Source organism: Stegostoma tigrinum, chromosome 35 (assembly GCF_030684315.1).
Source record: "Stegostoma tigrinum isolate sSteTig4 chromosome 35, sSteTig4.hap1, whole genome shotgun sequence".
Classification (NCBI taxonomy): domain Eukaryota; kingdom Metazoa; phylum Chordata; class Chondrichthyes; order Orectolobiformes; family Stegostomatidae; genus Stegostoma; species Stegostoma tigrinum.
Genome location: NC_081388.1, coordinates 24,060,540 through 24,083,811, shown reverse-complemented (window position 1 = coordinate 24,083,811; position 23,272 = coordinate 24,060,540). Strand labels below are relative to the sequence as shown.

At 45.1% G+C, this 23,272-nt stretch overlaps 1 protein-coding gene across 6 annotated transcripts in view; it reads left to right on the top strand.

The window, feature by feature from the left end:
- LOC125447481 (cAMP-specific 3',5'-cyclic phosphodiesterase 4B-like) overlaps positions 1 to 9,797 on the top strand; it is a 421,594-nt gene extending 411,797 nt beyond the window's left edge. For all 6 annotated transcript variants that reach the window (XM_059639794.1, XM_059639792.1, XM_059639793.1 and 3 more), the window contains 8 exons: positions 81 to 262; positions 1,544 to 1,642; positions 2,046 to 2,210; positions 2,503 to 2,602; positions 6,607 to 6,761; positions 7,041 to 7,163; positions 7,603 to 7,785; positions 8,202 to 9,797. In XM_059639794.1, the coding sequence (XP_059495777.1) occupies positions 81 to 262; positions 1,544 to 1,642; positions 2,046 to 2,210; positions 2,503 to 2,602; positions 6,607 to 6,761; positions 7,041 to 7,163; positions 7,603 to 7,785; positions 8,202 to 8,588 (1,394 nt within the window). In that variant the 3' untranslated portion in view covers positions 8,589 to 9,797. The remainder of the gene's footprint in view (positions 1 to 80; positions 263 to 1,543; positions 1,643 to 2,045; positions 2,211 to 2,502; positions 2,603 to 6,606; positions 6,762 to 7,040; positions 7,164 to 7,602; positions 7,786 to 8,201) is intronic.
- The last annotated feature ends 13,475 nt before the right edge of the window (positions 9,798 to 23,272 follow it).

Below are 23,272 nucleotides of genomic sequence, written 5' to 3'. Positions count from 1 at the left end.
CCTTCATTCTTTCTGCCAGAATGTATCACATCATAAATCTCAACACTGAATTTTATCTCCCATCTGCCACTTTCTTTCAGACAAGCAGAATGAAGTAGAGATCCCACCTCCCACACAGAAAGAACGAGACAAGAAGAAGAAACAGCCCATGTGTCAGATCAGTGGGGTGAAGAAACTTACCCACAGCTCAAGCCTCAACCTCAGTAACTCGAGCATCCCCAGGTTTGGAGTAAAGACCCATCAGGAAGAAGCACTAACCAAGGTAACATTGGGCTGTTGGTCCCCAGAGCACAAATTCCAGCCAACAAGGAGCCAGCTGGCATGCAGCCTAGTCTGCCAACTGCTCCAGGTTTAACGTGAAAATTCTGCGAAAAACCCAGGGAATTGTCAAGCTGGCTCTGTGATAGCACGTTATGGAGCAGAAGCTTCCAACTTCTACTTCTTTCTACAACCACGCCCCCACCCCGCTGCCTGTTCTTTTAGCTGATCTCAGTTCCCCAGATTAAAGCATTGTTCAGTGACTTCTCCTTCAAATATATGGGTCTGAGAAGATACCACGGGAGCATAGGGTTGGACACATCAGTGGTATGCCCAAATGTCCAGTCACTTCTGGAGGATGAGCATTCACAGTGTTCAGAACCATTGAACTGTCCTGCTTATAAGCACCTGACAGGTGAGGAAACTGTACCCCGGGGAGAGTCAGCACCCTCAGGAAGTGAGGTAGTGTACCCCGGGGAGAGTCAGCACCTTCAGGAGGGGGGTATTGTACCCCAGGGAGAGTCAGTATCTTCGTGGGGGTGTGCGGGGGTAGTGTACCCTGGGGAGATTCAGTACCTTCAGGAGGGGGAACTGTACCCCAGGGAGAGTCAGTACCTTCAGGAGCAGGGGTAGTGTATCCTGGGGAGAGTCAGTACCTTCAGGAGGGGGGGGAAAACTGTACCCCAGGGAGAGTCAGTACCTTCAGGAGTGGGGGTAGTGTACCCTGGGGAGAGTCAGTACCTTCAGGAGGGGGGGAAAACTGTACCCCAGGGAGAGTCAGTACCTACAGGAGTGGGGGGTAACTTTATCCCGGGCTGAGTCCCCTCCTTGAGAAGGAATAATGGCTCGAAAGGTAGTGTACCCCAGGGACAGTACCTTAAGGAGGTGTAGCTGAACTCTGGGGAGAGTTTGTACCTTCAGGAGGGGGGAGCTGTACCCCGGGGAGAGTACCTTCAGGAGGCAGGGAAACTGTACCCCAGGGAGAGTCAGTACCCTCAGGAGGGGGGGGGTACTGTACCCCGGGGAGAGTCAGTAGCTTCGGGGGGGGGGGTACTGTACCCCGGGGAGAGTCAGTACCTTCAGGAGCGGGGCTAGTGTACCCTGGGGAGAGTCAGTACCTACAGGAGCGGGGGGTAACTTTATCCCGGGCTGAGTCCCCTCCTTGAGGAGGAATAATGGCTCAAAAGGTTAAGAATACCATTAAATGTCTTGAAAGAATCAACAATGGTGTTCCAACATGCTTGTCATTTCATGCAATGTTTCTAAAGATGTCCTGTCCTTCTAGGAATTGGATGATTTGAACATATGGGGCCTTAATATTTTCCGAGTTTCCGAGTTCTCGAACAACAGGCCGCTCAGCTGCATCATGTATGCTATCTTCCAGGTAGGAGTTGAACTTACCTAACAGACTGAGTCAGGCCCTCTGTACAGGGCTTCCAAAAGCCACAGGCTTTGCTTCGTTGAAAAGGTTACATATATGTACACATTCTTACTATTTGCAAAGAAGAGGGCTCTGCATGTCAGTGTATGCAGCTTCTAGCACGTCCAGTGTTCCTGGTGCCATCTTCATAGCATCACCTATGTCAATCAGAGTCTTGATTTACCAACTAATCTGCACCTTCTTTTTGTGCAGTATAAATTATTGCTCCCTTTTAGATTTGGTATTCTTGCAATTGTGTACTGATGAACGAAAGACAAAACCATATCTCTTTTGTAATATGCAAGACCAGCAATTATTTGAATCACAGTTTATTCAGGGTAATGGTCACTCATAATGTTTATTTCAGGAGAGAGACTTGCTGAAGACCTTCAGGATTCCAGTTGACACTTTCCTCACATACATAATGACACTGGAGGATCATTACCATGCTGACGTTGCATATCACAACAGCTTGCATGCAGCTGATGTCACTCAGTCCACACACGTACTGCTGTCTACCCCGGCCCTCGACGTAAGTACATTTCACCCTCCGTTTTGTTCAATGTATCTCTTTTGAGGGTAGTTGGGAAACAACACATTAGACACTAGTTCCAGGGAAGGTGTAATTCTTGCTACAAGCCACTTGCACCTGTAAACCTCGACTTCGGGTCAGACGATCATTCAGACTGTTGGCTGACTTTGCTCAGTTGAAACCCATTGACTGAGGAAGGAGTTCCTCTTTTTGTTTGGGCTCCAGTTTGATTGGGGCTGGATGATATAGGAGCATGGTCACCGCTGTTCTCTGACTTCACCTTTTATTTCAGGCTGTCTTTACTGATCTAGAGACACTCGCTGCATTGTTTGCTGCTGCGATTCATGATGTGGATCACCCAGGAGTTTCCAATCAGTTCCTTATCAACACCAGTGAGTATCAAACCAAGTTTGAATACTTACATTCTTCTTCATTCTTGAAATGTAGCCATCACTGACAAAGCTGCCAGTTATAGTCCATCCTGACATTCCCTGAGAATGTCTAAAAATGGCCATCTCCTTAATCCAATCATGGTTTGTTGTAAGTGAATCGCTCACTAGGCCATTTCAGAGGACATGGTGTAAGACTGAAACAGATTATGTTCACAACAGTGAGCTACCTTCTCTATAGGGCATTAATGAACCATATTGTGTCTGTGTTACGATATAATAGCTTTAAGCGGATCACAGCTATCAATACCAGCTTTTGACTTCCATATCTTTTTAACTGAATTAAACTTTTCAGGCTGTGAGGTTTAAACTCAGAATCTCTGGACTGATAACACAGGACTCTGGATTACTAGTGATAATGGGAACTGCAGATGCTGGAGAATCCAAGATAACAAAGTGTTCATCCAGCTTCACACTTTATTATCTTGGATTCTCCAGCATCTGCAGTTCCCATTATCTCTCATAACAAAGTGTGGAGCTGGATGAACACAGCAGGCCAAGCAGCATCTCAGGAGCACAAAAGCTGACGTTTCGGGCCTAGACCCTTCATCAGAGAGGGGGATGGGGAGAGGCTTCTGGAATAAATAGGGAGAGAGGGGGAGGCGGACCGAAGATGGAGAGTAAAGAAGATAGGTAGAGAGGAGAGTATAGGTGAGGAGGTAGGGAGGGGATTGGTCAGTCCAGGGAAGATGACCTTCCATATCAAGCAGATGTTCACCTGCACATCTGCCAATGTGGTATACTGTGTCCATTGCACCCAGTGTGGCTACCTCTACATTGGGGAAACCAAGTGGAGGCTTGGGGACCGCTCTGCAGAACACCTCCGCTCGGTTCGCAACAAACAACTGCACCTCCCAGTCGCGAACCATTTTAACTCCCCCTCCCATTCCTCAGACGACATGTCCATCATGGGCCTCCTGCAGTGCCACAATGATGCCACCCGAAGGTTGCAGGAACAGCAACTCATATTCCGCAACCCTGCAGCCCAATGGTATCAATGTTGACTTCACCAGCTTCAAAATCTCCCCTTCCCTCCCTGCATCACAAAACCAGCCCAGCTCGTCCCTTCCCCCCACTGCATCCCAAAACCACCCCAGCCTGTCTCTGCTTCCCTAACCTGTACTTCCTCTCACCCATCCCTTCCTCCCACCTCAAGCCACACCTCCATTTCCTACCTACCACCTCATCCCACCTCCTTGACCTGTCCATCTTCCCTGGACTGACCAATCCCCTCCCTATCTCCTCACCTATACTCTCCTCTCCACCTATCTTGTTTTCTGTCCATCTTCAGTCCGCCTCCCCCTCTCTCCCTATTTATTCCAGTTCCCTCTCCCCATCCCCCTCTCAGATGAAGGGTCTAGGCCCGAAACGTCAGCTTTTGTGCTCCTGAGATGCTGCTTGGCCTGCTGTGTTCATCCAGCCCCACACTTTGTTCTCTGGATTATTAATTCAGTAACATGATAGCCTTTACTTGCTTTTGGAGTGGAGGCTGATCTCCAACAGACTGTTCACACCATTTGGTTTTTATTTATTTATGGAGCTGAGTGCTGGCACAATGAGTACCTTGGTTTGAATCAGTTATTCCATCCTCTCAGCAAGGCCCAACTATTGTTGGAGATGACAGGGACTGTTAGGATCCAGATTTATTGTACACAAATCATTGTGGTAACCTCCTCATGCGTCAGACAGGAGAGTGAAAGCTAATTATTCAATTGTTGGCTGTCGCACGACCCATTTAGGAAACTGTGTTGATTCTCATGGTCCTCACAGAAGTTGAAGATTTAATCAAGTTACTCAAAATCCCCAGATTTCCTGCCTGCTGCCTGACAAACACTGGTTGATAGAATACATCAAACAGCCTTCTGTAGCTGAACGAGAAACTACTTTCCATTACTGATAAATCAGTTCTAACCACATGGAAATAAAATAAAGTTTCAAACTTCTAACTGTGTAACTTAAACTTTACCCCTTCTTAAACCCCTATACAGGCATGCAGACGGAGAAGGACAAACACAAACAGATGTTATTTGTGGAGAAAGAAATGTTACTAAAATACTTCAAGACAGTTCAATAGCACTTGTCCATGAATTCAATGAGGTGTCCCGTTTGCTTCCAAGACCTTCTGATCTCTAATCACCTTCTTTCCAAGTCCTTTCAGTTCTTCACTTCAGCCACAGGGCAGGTTATTTTTTTAACAAAGCTATGCTTTGTTCATAAATTACATTCAAGTACCAAGGTCCATGCAGACATTTTGTAGAAATTAGAGTGGAATTTCTAATTCCACATTCGAGCTTCAATCCATTTATAACAAAATGGCATTTTCTAATCATGAAATGAAATCCTGGCATTCTCTCCCTAAGGGCATTGTCAGTCAACCTACAGCAGGTGGACTGCAGTGGTTCAAGTGGCAGCTCATTACCACCTTCTCAAGGGCAACTAGGGACAGACAATAAACTCAGCCAGTGATACTCCCTCTCCACAAATGAAACAACTATTACCCCCATAGCCTTAGTGAGAATGTATCTTGAAACTTAACAGACCCTTGTTGTGTTCTGGCAAAAAGACCTCAGATGGTGGGTGGTCTTTCCCCACTGCACCTTGGTGATGGCTGGCCTAAGCTTTCGTGTGTCCCTAAGTACGTAGTCCTGGACCTTGGAATGTGCCAGTCTGCAACACTTAGTCAAGGTCAGCTCTTTACACTGGAAGACCAACAAGTTTCAGGCAGACCAAGGAGCATCTTTCACTGAGTTGATGATTCTCCTGGCGCAGTCCATGTTTGTCTTGATGTGCATCCCGGGGAACAGACCATAGAGCACAGAGTCTGGGGTCACAGAGCTGCAAGGGAAGTACCTTGACAAAATCCATTCCATCCTCTCCAAACCATTTTTGAAACAACATTCCAGAAGAAATTTCTTGCCCTCTGCACCCACTTTGAGGACAGCAAGCAATGGAAGAGAGTTGGGCTTAGATGAAGGATGTGACAGAACCTTTTTCACCACCACCCAATTTCATCTTGGTGTTTGTTGGAAAGTTCTGGGAATGGGGCATTCTGGGCAGGTGTCATCCTGATTGTTCAGTCTCTCAGTCACTGGTTAAGAGGCAGCATTTTATGGGGAATGGTGAGAGAGGAAAGTTAGCTGTCTTCCAATTTGTTATTAATGTCTGGCAAAAGGAGAGTGAATAGTGCCTTTTGACAGCCCAGAGGCTTCCTGTCTCTGTAGTATCCATCCATACATACACAGGCTGCCTACCTGCCAGGAGCCAATCACAGAGCTGTTCATCTGAGCATTCCTTACTCAAGCAACTGGTCCTGATTGAGAAACTGATCAACAGGCGATCCCTTGGTGAAACTGCCCTGAACACCCACCATGCTGATGGTTCTGTCAGTCTCCCCTGACTGCTTCATCAAGGCAGTAAATACAGTTAACAAGAAGCTCCAGTAACTGGTTTTAAAACTGCGACATCTCCATCCACAATTTCCTTGGTTTAAAGCAGTCACATTTTCCATATGGGTCCACAAATCAAACATCAAGGAAAATATAAACAAGTGGTCTTTACAACAGCTTCACAACTGAATTTGTCTCCTGGTATCCAGAGACAGCAGCAGTCCTGCCAAATTCACTAACCTGACATACTCCAACTTGTGGCCTATTGTAAAACCCACAATGATCACAAACCCAGCACTGCATGGGGTGGGAGAAGGGTAGTGTCAACTCAAGGCTCCTTGGCGACAGTATTCAACATCATATGGATCATTGAGGCAGTAAAGTACATCAGCCCAGCTCTTAATGTTAGTCAAGCTTCTCCAGGGCTGTAGCATTTGCAAGGTTTCGAGCCTCTCTGGACTGGGTGCTGTCTGTTTCTTACAGATTCTGTGTGAGATTTAGGATCTCTGCCCTTGGGAAGATGTTGCCCAGCACACTGACCATCTTGTTACTGTCTCCTAGATTCTGAGTTGGCGCTAATGTACAATGATGAGTCTGTGCTGGAGAACCATCACCTCGCAGTGGGCTTCAAACTCCTCCAGGAGGAAAACTGCGACATCTTCCAGAATCTCCCCAAACGACAGCGGCAGAGTCTGCGGAAGATGGTCATTGATATGGTGAGTATGCCTCTGCTTCCCATTTTCCTTCCTCGGGTCATGGGCAGCAGAGTCAGGGTCAGACTTCAGAGCCTATAATGATGACCAATGTTGTGGAAGTCTGACTGCATCCACTGAAGTCAATTATCTGGTCATTATCACATACAATTTGTGCACAAAGTGGCTTCCACTTTTGTCAATGTTCCAATAGCAGATACACTAAGTACCTGCTTGGCTGGAGAGTGCACTGTGGAAATTAATCTCTCTGTCTCAACTATTCTCTTGTGGTTCTGTCCACAGGTTCTAGCAACAGACATGTCCAAACACATGAGTCTCCTAGCAGACCTGAAAACTATGGTAGAGACAAAGAAAGTGACCAGCTCAGGAGTCCTCCTGCTTGACAACTACACTGATAGGATCCAGGTACTGAATATGTTTGAGGACATTGGCCCTTGTCGGGAAGTATAGATAGCGTGTCCCGGGTCAGGGAGTGAGGACTGCGTGCCCCGGGTCAGGGAGTGAGGACCGCGTGCCCCGGATCAGGGAGTGAGGACCGCGTGCCCCGGATCAGGGAGTGAGAACCGCATGCCCCGGGTCAGGGAGTGAGGACCACCTGGCCCGGGTCAGGGGGTGAGGACCGCCTGGCCCGGGTCAGGGAGTGAAGACTGCCTGGCCCGGGTCAAGAAGTGAGGACCGCCTGGCCCGGATCAGGGAGTGAGGACCGCGTGTTCCTGTCACACGTGCTGCATATTTCCAAAAGGAATAGGAACCAGGACTCCCTGATAACCAGAATTGAGCTGCCATGACGTGCCCTAAATGTAGTTTTCATGGTTACTCAGAGTTGCTGTGTTTGTGTTTCTAGGTGATGAGGAATATGGTTCACTGTGCTGACCTGAGTAACCCTACCAAACCGCTGGAGTTGTACCGACAATGGACAGATCGTATCCTGGAGGAGTTTTTTCGACAGGGAGACAAAGAACGAGAGCGAGGAATGGAGATTAGCCCAATGTGTGACAAACACACAGCCTCAGTGGAAAAGACACAGGTATTTACCAATACAAAGGAGAGGATAACCTTGCTCAGGATGCAGTTATGACTGAACATTTCAGTTAGCCTTAGCACTCCTGGGTTGTTGGAGGCTCCTGTTATTCTCCTTCCTTTATCAAGCAGTATTTGAGTATAAGCACGGGCTGTAATGCACTTTACAATCTAATATCAAGCTGGCTCTGTGTCAGTGTGATTGTAAGTGATCCCTGATCCAGGTTTCCTATCTTGAGAGGACCACAATGTGGGACAGACAGGGGGACCTGCGCCTCCCAGGAGTCTTGGACCTGAATAACTATGTCCAAAGCAAGGAGAGCACAGAGAGGGCATGGTAATGGGGTAGAGGCTCAGGAAGGTAAGTGATGGGGGAATGGAATAAGGTTTATTGTTTCTAATGCCATTCTCTCTGTTTTATAGGTAGGATTCATTGACTACATAGTGCACCCACTGTGGGAGACATGGGGTGACCTTGTGCACCCTGATGCCCAGGATATCCTGGACACGCTGGAGGACAACAGGTACTGGTATCAGAGTATGATCCCACAGAGCCCCTCGCCACCACTGGATGATCCAAGGCAGGGTGAAGAGGTTTGCATTGACAAGTTTCAGTTCGAACTGACACTGGAGGAAGAAGATGAATCTGATCGATCAGACAAGGAGAGAAACAGCACAGGAGAGGAGGAGACAAGCTGCCACAGCTCAGAAGAGACTATGTCATGCATAGCCAAGGCTCAGGAAGACAGCAGCACCAACGAGGGACTGTTAGGCACCACAGCTGAGGACACATCTTCTGTAGATTCGTAAAAGAGGGAGAACAGCTCTGTGCGAAACAGATGAAATTTGTCTATTTTTGGAGACATGCGTATCAACTGTGATTGGAATCCAGGTCTGTGGGTGGATTCCAACACATAGTGCCCGAAAACTGAGCAAATTCAGTATGGAAAGGGGGCAGGAGATCAAAGCCATTCTTTGGTTGATTTGAACCTTTACTGGGGTGAGAGAAAGTCACTTTGAAATAGTGTGTACCTCAATCTCCCCCTCCAATTGCAGAGAAAGAAACGGTAACAACCCGGGCAAACCAGAGACTTCCAACCAGAGCCAAGTGGACCCACCTAAGCTCCCTCTCCTCCACATTGTTTCCATGACAAGGAGTCTGTTTCTCTGAGTGTGACAGGGTCTGGGAACTGCGTGCCTTTTCTGGAATTATCTACAAACTGTGTCTTTGTAGTTAAGTCAAGCAATGATTTGTTTTATTTTTAATGTTATATTTTACGTACTGTTTCTTATAAGTTATTCTGCAAGGTTCTAGAAAGAGCCAGATCAATGGAACATAAGCCGGTGGATATGAAGTGAAACCGGTTTCAAACACTAAACTCTGCTCCTCAATTTTTGAAGTCTTCCTCTAATGTTCTTTTGCACAATATGGCAATATCTTTGGGACTTTTTAAAATAATTTACGTTGTAGAGATTCTGCGGTGCGCACAAGTAGCTGCGCTGGCTATGAATGGGAATATTTCCTCAATTTGAGGTTTACGGTTCCCATGTGCCAGGAAGGCACTGCACTTTCATGTCTGTGAATGGCTTTGAGAGGACCAAGGTGAGGTTTGGCCCCAGGTTAAAGCTAGGACCGCCTTAAGAGTGTCTCCTGTCTTCTTTATTCTTGTCCTCTTTCAGAGGCTCTGAATCCCACTGAAATCAGTCTCCACTGTATATCCAGCACCTGCCAATCCATTCCTCCTAGATTTTGGAGGAAATGTGACCGTGGGAAAATTACAGCCAAATCCAGTAGAGTCTTCATCCGATACACATACACAGATATGCATATGCATGCACACACATTCATTCACTCTCACATTCACCCACCTACGTACACACACTCACTGACTCTCTCTCACACACACACACACACATTCACTCACTCACCCTCACATTCACCCACCTACGAACTCACACTCACTGACTCTCTCTCACACACACACACACACACATTCACTCACTCACCCTCACATTCACCCACCTACGAACTCACACTCACTGACTCTCTCTCACACACACACATTCACTCACTCTCACATTCACCCACCTACGTACATACACTCACTGACTCTCTCACACACACTCACACACACACTCTCACACACACACACACATTCACTCACTCTCACATTCACCCACCTATGTACACACACTCACTGACTCTCTCTCACACACAGACACACACACACACGCACTCACTGACTCTCTCTCACACACACACAGTCACACACACAGCACACTCACGCACACACACACACACTCTCACACTCACACACACACATTCTCACACTCACACACACACACACACTCACTGACTCTCTCACACACTCTCACACACACACGCTCACACACACACACAGATTACTGTTGAAGTGCAAAGTAAATCCTGAATTCCAAATGATTATTTCGCTGTCCCAAAATCATGAGGGGATTCTATCCTAAACCACAATTTTCATTTATTTGTTTCTTCAATTATCCCCAAGATTGCTGGCAGGACATGAAACTGTGCTCTCCTGGTTTGCTGTACAAGGTCAGTATAAGTTTGATTTTTTTGCCTTAAACTCAGTTTGCGCTCATAAGAGAACTCTCTACCGCCCGCTCTCAATCCTGGAGATGAGATTGGTGTGATGCCATAGGGATTCCCTCCTGTGCCAAGAGCCAAGCTATTGGAGTCTGCCAGAATTGCCAATACACAGCTGTTCCCTCCACTGTAAATGCTGCACTCAGTCAAGATACAGTTCATGGAAATTGATGTTGTCTTGAATTTCAGAACCAACACAAACAGCATGACATAGCGCACTGGCCCCATAACACTCACTTTGAATCATACAGTACTCAAACCATCCAGCTGCTGTCTCTTTGAAAGAGCTATCCACTTGGTCTCATTCACCTGCTCTTTGCCCTTAGTTTTTCAAAAATTTACCTAATGCCCTTTTGAAGTTATTTTAAAATCTGCACCCACTGCCCTGTTGGCTAGCACATTCCAGATCAGAATAACTCACTGTATGTAAAAACAAAGTCTTGTTTCTGATGAAGGGTCTAGGCCTGAAACGTCAGCATTTGTGCTCCTGAGATACTGCTTGGCCTGTTGTGTTCATCCAGCTTCACACTGTGTTATCTCTTATCTCCACTCGATCTTTTGTGTATAATCTGTGCCCGAGTGTTTCATGCCCACTGGAAACAGATTCCTCTAATTTCCTCAACCAAAACCTCTCATTACAATAGTGCTCAGAGTCAGGTCGGCTAAGGGTTAAACAGAGAGAGCAGGAACTGCAGATGCTGGAGAATCTGAGATAACAAGGTATAGAGCTGGATGAACACAGCAGGCCGAGCAGCATCAGAGGAGCAGGAAAGCTGACGTTTCGGACCCTAAGAAGAGTCTAGGCCCAAAACATCAGCCTTCCTGCTCCTCTGATGCTGCTTGGCCTGCTGTGTTCATCCAGCTCTACACCTTGTTATCTAAGGGTTAAACAGCTTCCTTTGTGCATTCACATACCATCACCCTTAATCCTGAGAGCACTGATGTGATGTATGATCTGCGAGTTGGAATAGCTCTGTCACTCCAAAGCCCATTATTAAAGCATTAAATCCTGAAACAAACTCAGACTCATCCACAAAGGAATTGTCATCATGAAGTTCCAAATAATTGGGACAGCTGATGCAAACTGACTGTCCCCTCCACAGCTAAACAGGCAAGCACCAGAAACACCAGCTGGGGATAACTGTGGTCATTCTGAACAGTCTTCACCAACCAGCCAGGATCAGGCACAGGTCTGTAGTTCTTGTACAGTTTTATTTTTTAGTTTTTATTGTTCATGATTTTATTTTTTTGGTTCTGGTTTGTACATAATGTAATGTTTGTAAATGATTCTCTAAAGCAGTTATGATATGGAGACTGAAAGATAGCACTGAGGAGAAGAAGTGGTAAATCCTTTGTATTATAATGTGATATGCTGTAATGCCCTTGGAAACTCACCTATACTCAGCCACTGTTGTTCTTCAAGTAAGGGGCTGGGCAAAAAATAACTATTTTAAATGTGTCTACATCAAATACTCACTCATGCATTTACCGTGATGGAGGAATGGTAACAAATAAGAGATTGAATCAGGCAAAAACAGACCAGACTCAAGTCTAAATTATGCCTCCGAATGTGAGATATTATTAACAAATCTAGAAGGTAGCAGCAGTGCAAGATACCACCATCTTTGCCTGCGCAGATATCCCATTAAACTGATTTTCAGCTTCACCTCATCTTGTCTATTCCTCCACTTGTGACCAAAATACTCGCAATCACCCCTCACCGATTTCCCACTCGCTGAATTCCCCCTCACACAACCTTCCACTGTGCCTACCTTCCCTCATTCATCTCCTCTTGTCCAACACTTGCCTTTGCTCATCACCAGCTCATCACTCCCCTCTCAGCCATTCCCATCTCCCTCTTCCTTTTCCTTTATCCACACCCTTGCCCATTTCCCATATACTCATTTGCACCCCTCATCTATTCGTAGCCTCTGAGCTATTCTAAACTTGATTGGTCACATTGTTCTTTCCCTGAATTATGTGTTGAGAAATTAAGAATATTGGAAACTGCAAACAAGAAATTGAACTTCTTGTTGGACCTGTGCAGTAATGTACTCACACTAATCTCAGCATATACCAGCACAGTAGTAAACAGGATGGTGGAGTCTCCAATGTTTCTGAAATGCAACATCCTATGGGTGTATTTAGCTCAGCTAGTCCCAATCAGACAGCCTGTGGTGAGGGTGAGGTGTATAACACCTGTTTGGCTCCTATACTATGTTCAAATGGAGAAACAGCTGACTCCAGCAAAACTCTGATTCACTGCATCAGGCCTGTGCCACTGCACTGGGTCTAAGCTCACTGCAACAGCAGTAAATTCAGTCCCAGAATTTGTGAAACTTCACACAATTGTCACAGAATACCAAAAGAATCTTCCAGGAAAAAATCTGGACAAGATAAAGGTCATGGGTCTGCAGCGGTCAATGTTGGACTAAGCTGAACATTTCTCTGTCTGATTTTCAGTCCAAGGTGCCCACAGAATGCAGGATTCTCTAGAATGGTTTCATAAAGGAAACTGAGCACTTTCAACTTTCCATATTCATCAAATGGATCTCTTGTAAATTGTAGCATTACATCTTACAGAAATATGTTTGAAAAACTATTAAAAATCACTTGAAATTACTGATTGTAACATTTGTATATTTGTGTGATATGCTGAGGTCCGAACTTATATCTCAATGTGGCTGAGGCTCAGGTCCCTATCTATCTGTCAGTGTTAAAAAAAGTTTCCACAAATAAAATAACAGCCCATTAAATGTCCAAACACAAGCCCTCCCAATATGTACATTGTGGAATGTGTCATTTACTGATTTTTAGAATCACGCTTACCGAAGACTGAATGAATTTCAGTCAACAACAGAACCACAAGGAAACATCACAAATAAAAAGCACAAAAGGAGGTCCATAAAGGTTTGTTGTAATTATTGTCTTTCATGGACTTGCTGGTGCTGACAACACAGGAGATTATTCACCCCATCTAGTCTCTGCCAGCTCTTTAGCTGTACAATCCAAATGTTACAGCTCACAGGAGTAGTGCATTGGAAATCAAGACCCTCTATTCCCAGTGTCATCACAAAAATTAAACTTCATTTAAAAAAGATGCAGAATTCCCTAACTTACCTGTCTTTTAGATCTAGGTTGACAGAAAGCATGAACCAAGTTTCTGTATTTAAATTATAACTGGTTATAGGTAAACAATTATGAACTACTGATGCACAACTCCACAGTTAAAGTTCTAACATCTCATAAAACTCCCCTTTATGCCCATATACTTGCACAAAAAATGGGTGTTAAAAGCAGAAGGAAACAACAGGAAGGCAGTTTTATGTCCCGTGTCCATACTTTGCTGAGATGATCATTTTGGCTTGTCAGAGCTGTCTGCTCCTCTCTTCCTTCTTTAGTTACTTAATCCCTTGTTTGCAGGCGCTACAGGATTTACTTATAAAGAATCTGATTTATTGATTAAAAACAACAGTTTGCAGTAGATGATTCGGGGAAATAAACTGACGTTTTCACTGCCGAGAGAATATCTGCTCCTTCCATTTTGGAGGCTTCTGATTATAGATATTTCCTAATCAACCTGTTCAGAGATTTTTTTACACACCTCTGAAGTAGGTGGACCCGACCCTAGGCCTCTTGGCTTGGGATGAGGGCACTACGTTGTACCACAAGAGGCCTTTAGGCTGTTAGCTGAATTGTTCACACGCACAAGCTGTTTAGGAGCGGGGAGCTAATCGCATACTTGTCGGCAAGTAGAAAACCTCAGTGATTGATCCACAGACCAATCAATGATTAGTTCCTGACTGATTCTCCAATCATACACATTCCCCCACTGTTCAAGCACCTGTGTAAACAGTACTCACAATGAGTGTCAGGTGACATATCTAAAAGATGCAGTAAACCTTTTAACAGTACTTAGTTTTGAAAACAAACTATTTCCCATTTCAGTCAAGCATCAAAAAATATAAAAAGGTCTTTACACAGAACAAATACTGCCTCCACTGTATTAATCCCAAACTACTCCCATTGCTCTCTATTCTCCCTGATGCCCTATACTAATTGCAAAAAAATCCCATTATCCTGCTCTCTTCCCATACCCTGTATTCATCCTGCAGTGTCCATTCTGCTCATGAATTCTGAATTGGCAAGAAGAAGAAACACTTCAGAAGTCACAGAAGTTTTCTTAAAGCTCTGGGAGAGCACAGTTGCTTTTCTGTGTTCAACCAATTATTTAACAGTTTCTTTCAGTGATCCAACCCACTTCCAGTAAGTTTGGAGTGATGCAATGGAAACAACCTGCCTCTCAATTTCAGCAAAACTAAAGAACGGATCAGCAACTTCAGAAAGAAAGGAGGAGAACACACCACCACCTATATCAATGGAACTGAGGTTGAGAGAGTGAAGAGTAACGAGTTCTTCAGAGGAACAATAAAAAACGACCTGTCCTGGACTTCCCACATAAATGTGACAGTTAAGAAGGCACAACAACACTTCTTCCTCAGGAAATTTGGCAGGTGCGTAAGGTCCCTCACCAACTTCTACAGATGCACCACTGAAAGCAGACTGTCTGGGTGCATACAGCCTGGTACGGCAACTGCTCTGCCCAGGGCCGTAAGAAACTACAGAAGGTGGTGTGCACAGTCCAGAATATCACAGAAGCCAACCTTCCACCCATGGACTCCATTTACATGGCTTGCTGCCATGGAATGGCGGCCAACATCATCAAAGACGCATTGCACCCCGGTAATGACCTCGTACAACCTCTTCCATCAGGCAGCAGGTACAGAAAGCTGAACACACGCACCAGCAGGTTCAGGAACAGCTTCTTTCCAGCTGTTATCAGACTGATGAATGGAGTCTGGCCTCAAATAATGTAACCTGTAAGCCTCTAAGGCTTTTTGATCCGTACATCCTTTGCTTGCTTTGATCTGTCTGTATCACTCATTAACAAAGCTTCCCACTGTATTTCAGTTGTACGTGTCAATGAAAGTAAATTTGGAGCATGAACAGCACCAGCAGGAACCACTGGGTGGTAGCAGAGGTCCACCTCAGAAACTCCAAAACCAAAGGATTGTCCCAAAAATCTTCCAAACCTTAAACTCTCAATAAGTATACCTTGTGATATATGTCATTTGGCTGATTTTCAAAATGATTCTTGTCTTTAAGAAATGAGGAATTTGTGCCATTATGGAAAGCATGAGAAACTGTACATTTTGTCAAGAAGCCTAAAAAATGTTCGGCATCCACATTTGAACAGGTCCTATTATAAATATGGATATCAAATTAAATCATGAGAACAGAATGTGAAGTGTGTGCTTGGAATGTTCAGGATACTAATGCTAAGCTAGAGTTTTGTTACTGACAAAGAATTGTGCAGATTAGGTGGATTGACCATGGGAAATGAGGGTTTACAGGCATAGGGTGGAGAATGGGTCTAGTTGTGATGTTATTTGGAGGGGTGGCATGGACTCAATGGGCCGACTGGCCTACTTCAGTGTTATGGTATGGGAAAGGAGGGTCTTGTGTGAGGACATTGGAGCTAACACTTGGTGCAATGCCTGAACATTACCCAATTTATGAGCCTGACATGTTGCAGTATTTACAAAAGGCAACTTTAATTGAGAGAGATTTGAATATCATTCTAAAAGGGCAGTGATTAAGTATCTTTTTACTGTCTATTGTCCTCATCCAGCTATCTTGTTCTGCTAAATATGGTTCTTATCCAGTCACAGAATGACATTTTACTCTGTCATGCCACAAATGTCACAAGAACAGCCAGAGGGTGATAAGGAACGGAGGCACTATATGCTCAAGGGTTATGCTACTTATGTTGTAACCCCTTCATACCTTCCCAACCAATCACAGCAGCTGTTCAGAAATTCACTTCAGATGACCAGGCAACTCTATACATGGAAAGCTGGTGAATAGGATAATTAACTGCACCTTAGAGGGGCCTGCCTTTCAGGAGAGAAGAGGATACTACCTAACAGATGTCGATGGGATGTTTAGCAATCTCACCTCACACACTGGACTGGAGTTTACAGGGAGGCATGATTCCACTAGCTCTGGTTTAAAAGGTTAGGGTGGGGGGATCCTAGCCATGACTGTGACAGTTCCCTTACAGTAATGTAACATTCGAAGAAGTGTTAGCTGTCATTAGCCACAGAAGCACAAGTTGGCCCTTTAAGTCTACTCTGCCATTCAATAAGATCACAACTGACCTGAACTGCATTAATATGCCAACCACCACTTAGTTAAACTGGATACCTGTTTCACTATCTCAGCTGTATGTGTGTGCGTGTGTGTGTGAGGTGGGGGGCGGAATGGGGTAGTGTGTGTGTGGGGTAGGGGCCGGTGGGAGGGAAACTTCCAATCTCATGTAAATCCAAGCAAGGGTAGCATTTAACCCTCAGCCAACATCACTAATCAGAGATAATAGAAACTGTAGATGCAGGAGAATAGGAGATGACAAGGTGTGGAGCTGGATGAACGCAGCAGGCCAAGCAGCATCAGAGGAGCAGGAGAGCTGACGTTTCAGGCCTAGACCCTTCATCAATGTCAGCCTTCCTGCTCCTCTGATGCTGCTTGGCCTGCTGTGTTCATCTAGCTCTGCACTTTGTTATCTTGGATTCTCCAGCATCTGCAGTTCCCATTATCTCTGACAACAATGTTTTGGTTGGCTCCTGACCAGGTGACCATGGTTTATGTGAGGTGAGTGCAGCGAACATCATGTTTGCAAAGCACCAGCATCAAACATACCTCTCACTGTGTCTCTCCCCCGTGTGGAGATACCAAAATGTCTCCAGTAATAGCTGGCTGTCTTCCATTGGCCTTGCACGTTCCCTGATGAAAGACAAGTAAAGCACCTTTAAAGACTGTGAAAGGGCAAATTCTCAACTAGTAGATGAAAGAGAATTTTGGGTGTCCAAACAACCTTGTGTCAACAGCAAAGAGCTAAAGGAATTGGAAGAAATTGGAACAATTCACTAGTGCGGCCTCATTTGGAATATTGTGTGCAGTTCTAGTCACCCCATTACAGGAAGGATGTGGAAGCATTGGAAAAGGTGCAGAGGAGATTTACCAGGATATTGCCTGGTCTGGAGCGCAGGGCCTATAAAGAAAGGCTGAGGGACTTGGGTCTGTTCTCATTGGAGAGAAGGAGGCTAAGAGGGGATTTAATAGAGACATACAAGATGATCAGAGGATTAGATAGGGTGGACAGTGAGAGTCTTTTTCCGAGGATGATGACTTCAGCTTGTACATGGGGGCATAGCTACAAATTGAGGGGTGATAGATTTAAGACAGATGTCAGAGGCAGGTTCTTTACTCAGAGAGTGGTAAGGGCGTGGAACGCCCTGCCTGCCAATGCAGTTAACTCAGCCACATTACGGGCATTTAAACAGTCCTTGGATAAGCATATGGATAGTGTGTGGGGGAGGGGCTTAGATTAGTTCACAGGTCGGCGCAACATCGAGGGCCAAAGGGCCTGTTCTGCGCTGTATTGTTCTATGTTCTATGTTCTATGTTCTATGTTCTAATTCAGCAAATCCCGTGGACCAGACTAGTGCTATTGAACTGTGTCTTGTCTTATTGTTTTGTTTTCCACCCTTTATATTAATGTATTGTCCATCTTTATGCGTCAGTATGTTTGTGAAGGAGGTATTTAAAAAAGTTATAGAGTTTAAGTTGCAGAGTTATATTTCATATTTCTGAGTTGCCACTGGTTAAAGATAATTTATTCATAAGCTATTTTCTTCTTAAGTACAAAAACCTGATGAATGTTCTTTTCAATTGACTTTGTCAATCAAGCAAACTGGGGACTTTGGATAATTTTACTAATTTTTTATGATTCACTTGTGGGACATGGGATTTGACGCTGGCCAGCATTTATTCTCCATCCCTAGTTGCTCTTGACAAAGTGATAGTAATCTGCTTTCTTGAACTGCTGCATTCCATGTGTTATACATTGACTCTCAATACCCTAAGGGAGGGAATTGCAGGATTTTGACCCAGCGACAATAAAGGACAAGTGATATATTTCCAAGTCACATGGTGAGTGGCTTGGTGGGAAACTTGCAGCTGGTGGTGTTCCCTTGTATCTGGTCCTGGATGTCTAAGGATCTTTGGTGAATTTCTGCAGTGTATCTTATATATCTTTGGGTCAGCAAGTCTTTTATGTATCTTTGGGTCAGCAAGTTTGCAGACGACACAAAGGTCGGAGGTGTCGTTGACAGTGTAGAGGGCTGTTGTAGGCTGCAGCAGGACATTGACAGGATGCAGAGATGGGCTGAGAGGTGGCAGATGGAGTTCAACCTGGATAAATGCGAGGTGATGCATTTTGGAAGGTCGAATTTGAAAGCTGAGTACAGGATTAAGGATAGGATTCTTGGCAGAGTGGAGGAACAGAGGGATCTTGGTGTGCAGATACATAGATCCTTTAAAATGGCCACCCAAGTGGACAGGGTTGTTAAGAAAGCATATGGTGTTTTGGCTTTCATTAACAGGGGGATTGAGTTTAAGAGTCTTGAGATCTTGTTGCAGCTCTATAAAACTTTGGTTAGACCACACTTGGAATACTGCGTCCAGTTCTGGTCGCCCTATTATAGGAAAGATGTGGATGCTTTGGAGAGGGTTCAGAGGAGGTTTACCAGGATGCTGCCTGGACTGGAGGGCTTATCTTATGAAGAGAGGTTGACTGAGCTCGGTCTCTTTTCATTGGAGAAAAGGAGGAGGAGACGGGACCTAATTGAGGTATACAATGAGAGGCATAGATAGAGTTGATAGCCAGAGACTATTTCCCAGGGCAGAAATGGCTAGCACGAGGGGTCATAGTTTTAAGCTGGTTGGTGGAAAGTATAGAGGGGATGTCAGAGGCAGGTTCTTTACGCAGAGAGTTGTGAGAGCATGGAATGCGTTGCCAGCAGCAGTTGTGGAAGCAAGGTCATTGGGGTCATTTAAGAGACTGCTGGACATGTATATGGTCGCAGAAATTTGAGGGTGCATACATGAGGATCAATGGTCGGCACAACATTGTGGGCTGAAGGGCCTGTTCTGTGCTGTACTGTTCTATGTTCTATGTTCTATATATAAGTATGCACAGCTGCTACTGAGTGTTGGTGGTGGAGCGAGTGGATGCATTCGGATGTGGTGCCAATTAAGCGGGCTGCTATGTCCTGGATGGTGTCAAACTCCTCGAATGGTGTTGGAGCTGCATCCGTCCAGGCAAATGGGGAGTATTCCAACATATTCCTGACTTGTGCTTTGTAGATGCTAAACAGGCTTTGAGGTGTCAGGAGATGAGTTACCGCAGTATTCCCAGCTTCTGACCTGCTCTTGTAGCCACTGTGATCATGTGGTGAATTCAGTTGTATTTCTGGTCCATAGTAACCCCAAGGATATTGTTAGGGGGAGATTCAGTGATGGTAACACCATTGAATGTCAAGGATGGTGGTTAGATTGTCTCTTATTGGTGATGGTTATTGTATTTTTGTGGCGCAAAAGTTACTTAAAGCTTTTCACATTTGTAACTACTCTGAGAATTCTGAGGCTCAATTTCCAGCGCACTACCCCTACGAGTTGTAACAACAGGACAAACCTGGGCAATTTTCTACTTTGCTGGGTAGATGCCAGTTTTGTGACTATACTGAAACAGCTTCGCTAGGCACTTAGTTGTTCTGGAGAGCACACCTTCAGTACTGTGATTGGAAGCCATCACCTTTGCAACGTCCAATATCGTCAGCTGTTTCATGACACAACATGGAGTGAATCGAATTGGCTGAAGACTGGCCTCTATGATGTTGGGGACCACTGCAGGAGGCCGAGGTGGATCATCCAGTTGGTACTTCTGGTAAAAAGTTATTATGAATGTTTCAGCCTTTTGCACTGATGCGTGGGGCTCCCCCATCATTCAGAATGGACACGTTTGTGAAGCCTCCTCCAGTGAGTTGTTTAATTGTTCACCATCATTCACAGCTGGATTTGGCAGGACTGCAGAGCTTAGATCTAATGTCTTGGTTCTCTCATCGTGATATTACAACACATGGTGCTGGGCACAAGAGGGCGGGTCTAACAGCAGCTCGAAGAAGTATACACATAATATCCTGAGATATGAAATCTATTGCTTTTTCCACACATGCAGCTTGACCTTGACCTGCTGAATAGTTCATCAATTTTGTTTTCCTCTCTTGATATTGTCATTGATGATCAGTTTATATCTTCAACCCTGCCTTGAGTGTACATATAGAAAAGAGGCTTTCTTCACAACTTATTGCTCTAACTGATATTCACACTGTGTTAGTTTAGTCTGATACTCTGCCCAAAAAACTCACAAGACAAGGAGTAACTTTTATTGTTCCTCCAATACACAGTTTTCCTTTCAGTATGTGTCCTATATGTCTGCAGTAAGCACCTCTCTCTCAAACACACACATTCCTGATTTTCTCTCCATCTGTTGTGCTTTCCTTCATTCTTTCTTTCCATTCCTTCTCTCAGGCTGCCAGCCCCTCTTTGGCTCCATACGCAGTTCCTCTTTATCTAACCTGTGTTTCGCTCTGAACTTTTACCTCTGTCTAATTCTCTGTCTTTCATAATCCATCTCTTTTATTAGAACATAGAATGTAGCACAGTTCAGACCCTTGGGCCCAAGATGTTGTGCTGAACTTTTACCTTAATCCTAAGGTCGCTCTAACCTCCACCCCTACCTTATACTATCATCCATATGCCTATCTAACAGCCACTTAAATGCCCCTACTGTGGCCGACTCCACTACCCTCTCCGGCAATGCACTCCACGCCCCGACCACTCTCTGAGTAAAGAACCTACCTCTGACATCTCCCTGATATCTACCTCCACTCACTTTAAAACTATGCCCCTTGTAATAGCTACTTCCACCCGAGGAAAAAGTCTCTGGCTGCCTACTCTATCTATACCTCTGATCATTTTGTACACCTCTATCAAGTCACCTCTCATCCTTTGTTGTTCTGAAGAGCAAAACCCTAGCTCCCTCAACCGTTCCTCTTAAGAACTTCCTTCCATTCCAGGCAACATCCTGGTAAATCTCCTCTGCACCTTTCCCAACGCTTCCACATCAGTCCTGTAACGAGGCGACCAGAACTGGACACAATACTCCAGATGTGGCCCAACCAGGGGCATTTGTATAGCTGGGGCATAACCTCACGGCTCTTGAACTCAATCCCTCTATTAATGAACACTAACACACTATACGCCTTCTTAACAACTCTATCCACCTGGGTGGCAGCTTTCAGGGAACAGTGGACATGAACCCCAAGATCCCTCTGCTCCTCCACACTGCCAAGAATCTTTCTGTTAACCCTGTATTCTGCTTTAAAATTTGTCCTTCCAAAATGAATCACCTCACATCTTTCAGGATTAAACTCCATCTGCCACTTCTCAGCCCAGCTCTGCATCCTATCAATGTCCCTTTGTAACCTAGAACAGCCCTCCGCACTATCCACAACTCGACCCACATTTGTATCATCCATGAACTTACTAATCCACCCCTCCACTGCTACATCCAAATCTTGTACACAAATCACAAATAGAAGGGGACCCAGAACAGATCCTTGTGGTACACCATTCGTAACTGAGCACCATGTTAAATATTTTCCGTCCACTACCACTCTTTGTGTTCTAAGATTTTATTGCTTGTTCTGTTCCTGTTTCTTTCACAATGAACCTCTGAGATTGCATGGTCCATTGAAAATATGGGATGCACAATGAATGTAAAGTCAGTGTCTTTTGTGCAAGCAATCTCGTGAAACCTGAACCCAGGGCAGAGCCAGCAGGCCATAGCGACTGTGCTGACGCTGAACATGAGCAAAATGGAAATTGATTCAGAGAACTCAGTGCTTGATGCCATTGCTGCATCTTGGAGCTTTTCTGGGTACTACAAAAGTTTCAGAGAGTTTCTTCTGGATATACTGGCTGTTCAGTCTAATGCCAACTCAAACATACTAGAATTCAAGTTCATGTTGACTGAGCCAGTCTCAGAGAGAGATAATTAATTCAGGATCCATAATTCTGGCAGATTTGTACTGGACTGAGAAAACATAGCGATGTTGGAGGGTCAGTGCTGAGGAGTCCCACACTGTCGGAGGGTCAGTGCTGAGGGAGTGCCGCACTGTCGGAGGATCAGTGCTGAGGGAGTCCCTCACTGTCGGAGGGTCAGTGCTGAGGGAGTCCCACACTGTGGGAGGGTCTGTACTGAGGGAGCACTGTACTCTCAGGGTGTCGGTATTGAGGGATCGCCGCACTGTCGGGTCATCTGTGCTGAGGGAACACTGTATTTTTGGAGATGTCACCTAATAAGGAAAGTCCCTATGTGAGTGATGAGGCGGATATTGAAAGCCTCGTGCTGTTAGTGGGAGCAGGGATGGGGGGATGTGATCTTTCCTTTGTGAATGCTGCTCCCACTCAATTTTGCTTCCAGTGGAAGTTTTTTCGACAGTATTCAGTCTAGAAAATGACAATGTTGTCGAGGAGAATACTGAGAAACAGGCTACTAGACTAGGTGGGATTGGTTCACAAGGAAGAGGTATTAGAAATCCTACAGAGTGTGAAGATAGATAAGTCTCCTGGGCCGGATGGGATTTATCCTTGGATCCTCTGGGAAGCCAGGGAGGAGATTGTCAAGCCTTTGGCATTGATCTTTAACTCGTCATTGTCTAAAGGAATAGTGCCAGATGACTGGAGAATAGCAAATGTGGTTCCCCTGTTCAAGAAGGGGAGTAGAGACAACCCTGGTAATTATAGACCAGTGAGCCTTACCTCAGTTGTTGGTAAAGTGTTGGAAAAGGTTATAAGGGATAGGATTTATAATCATCTAGAAAAGAATAAATTGATTAGGGATAGT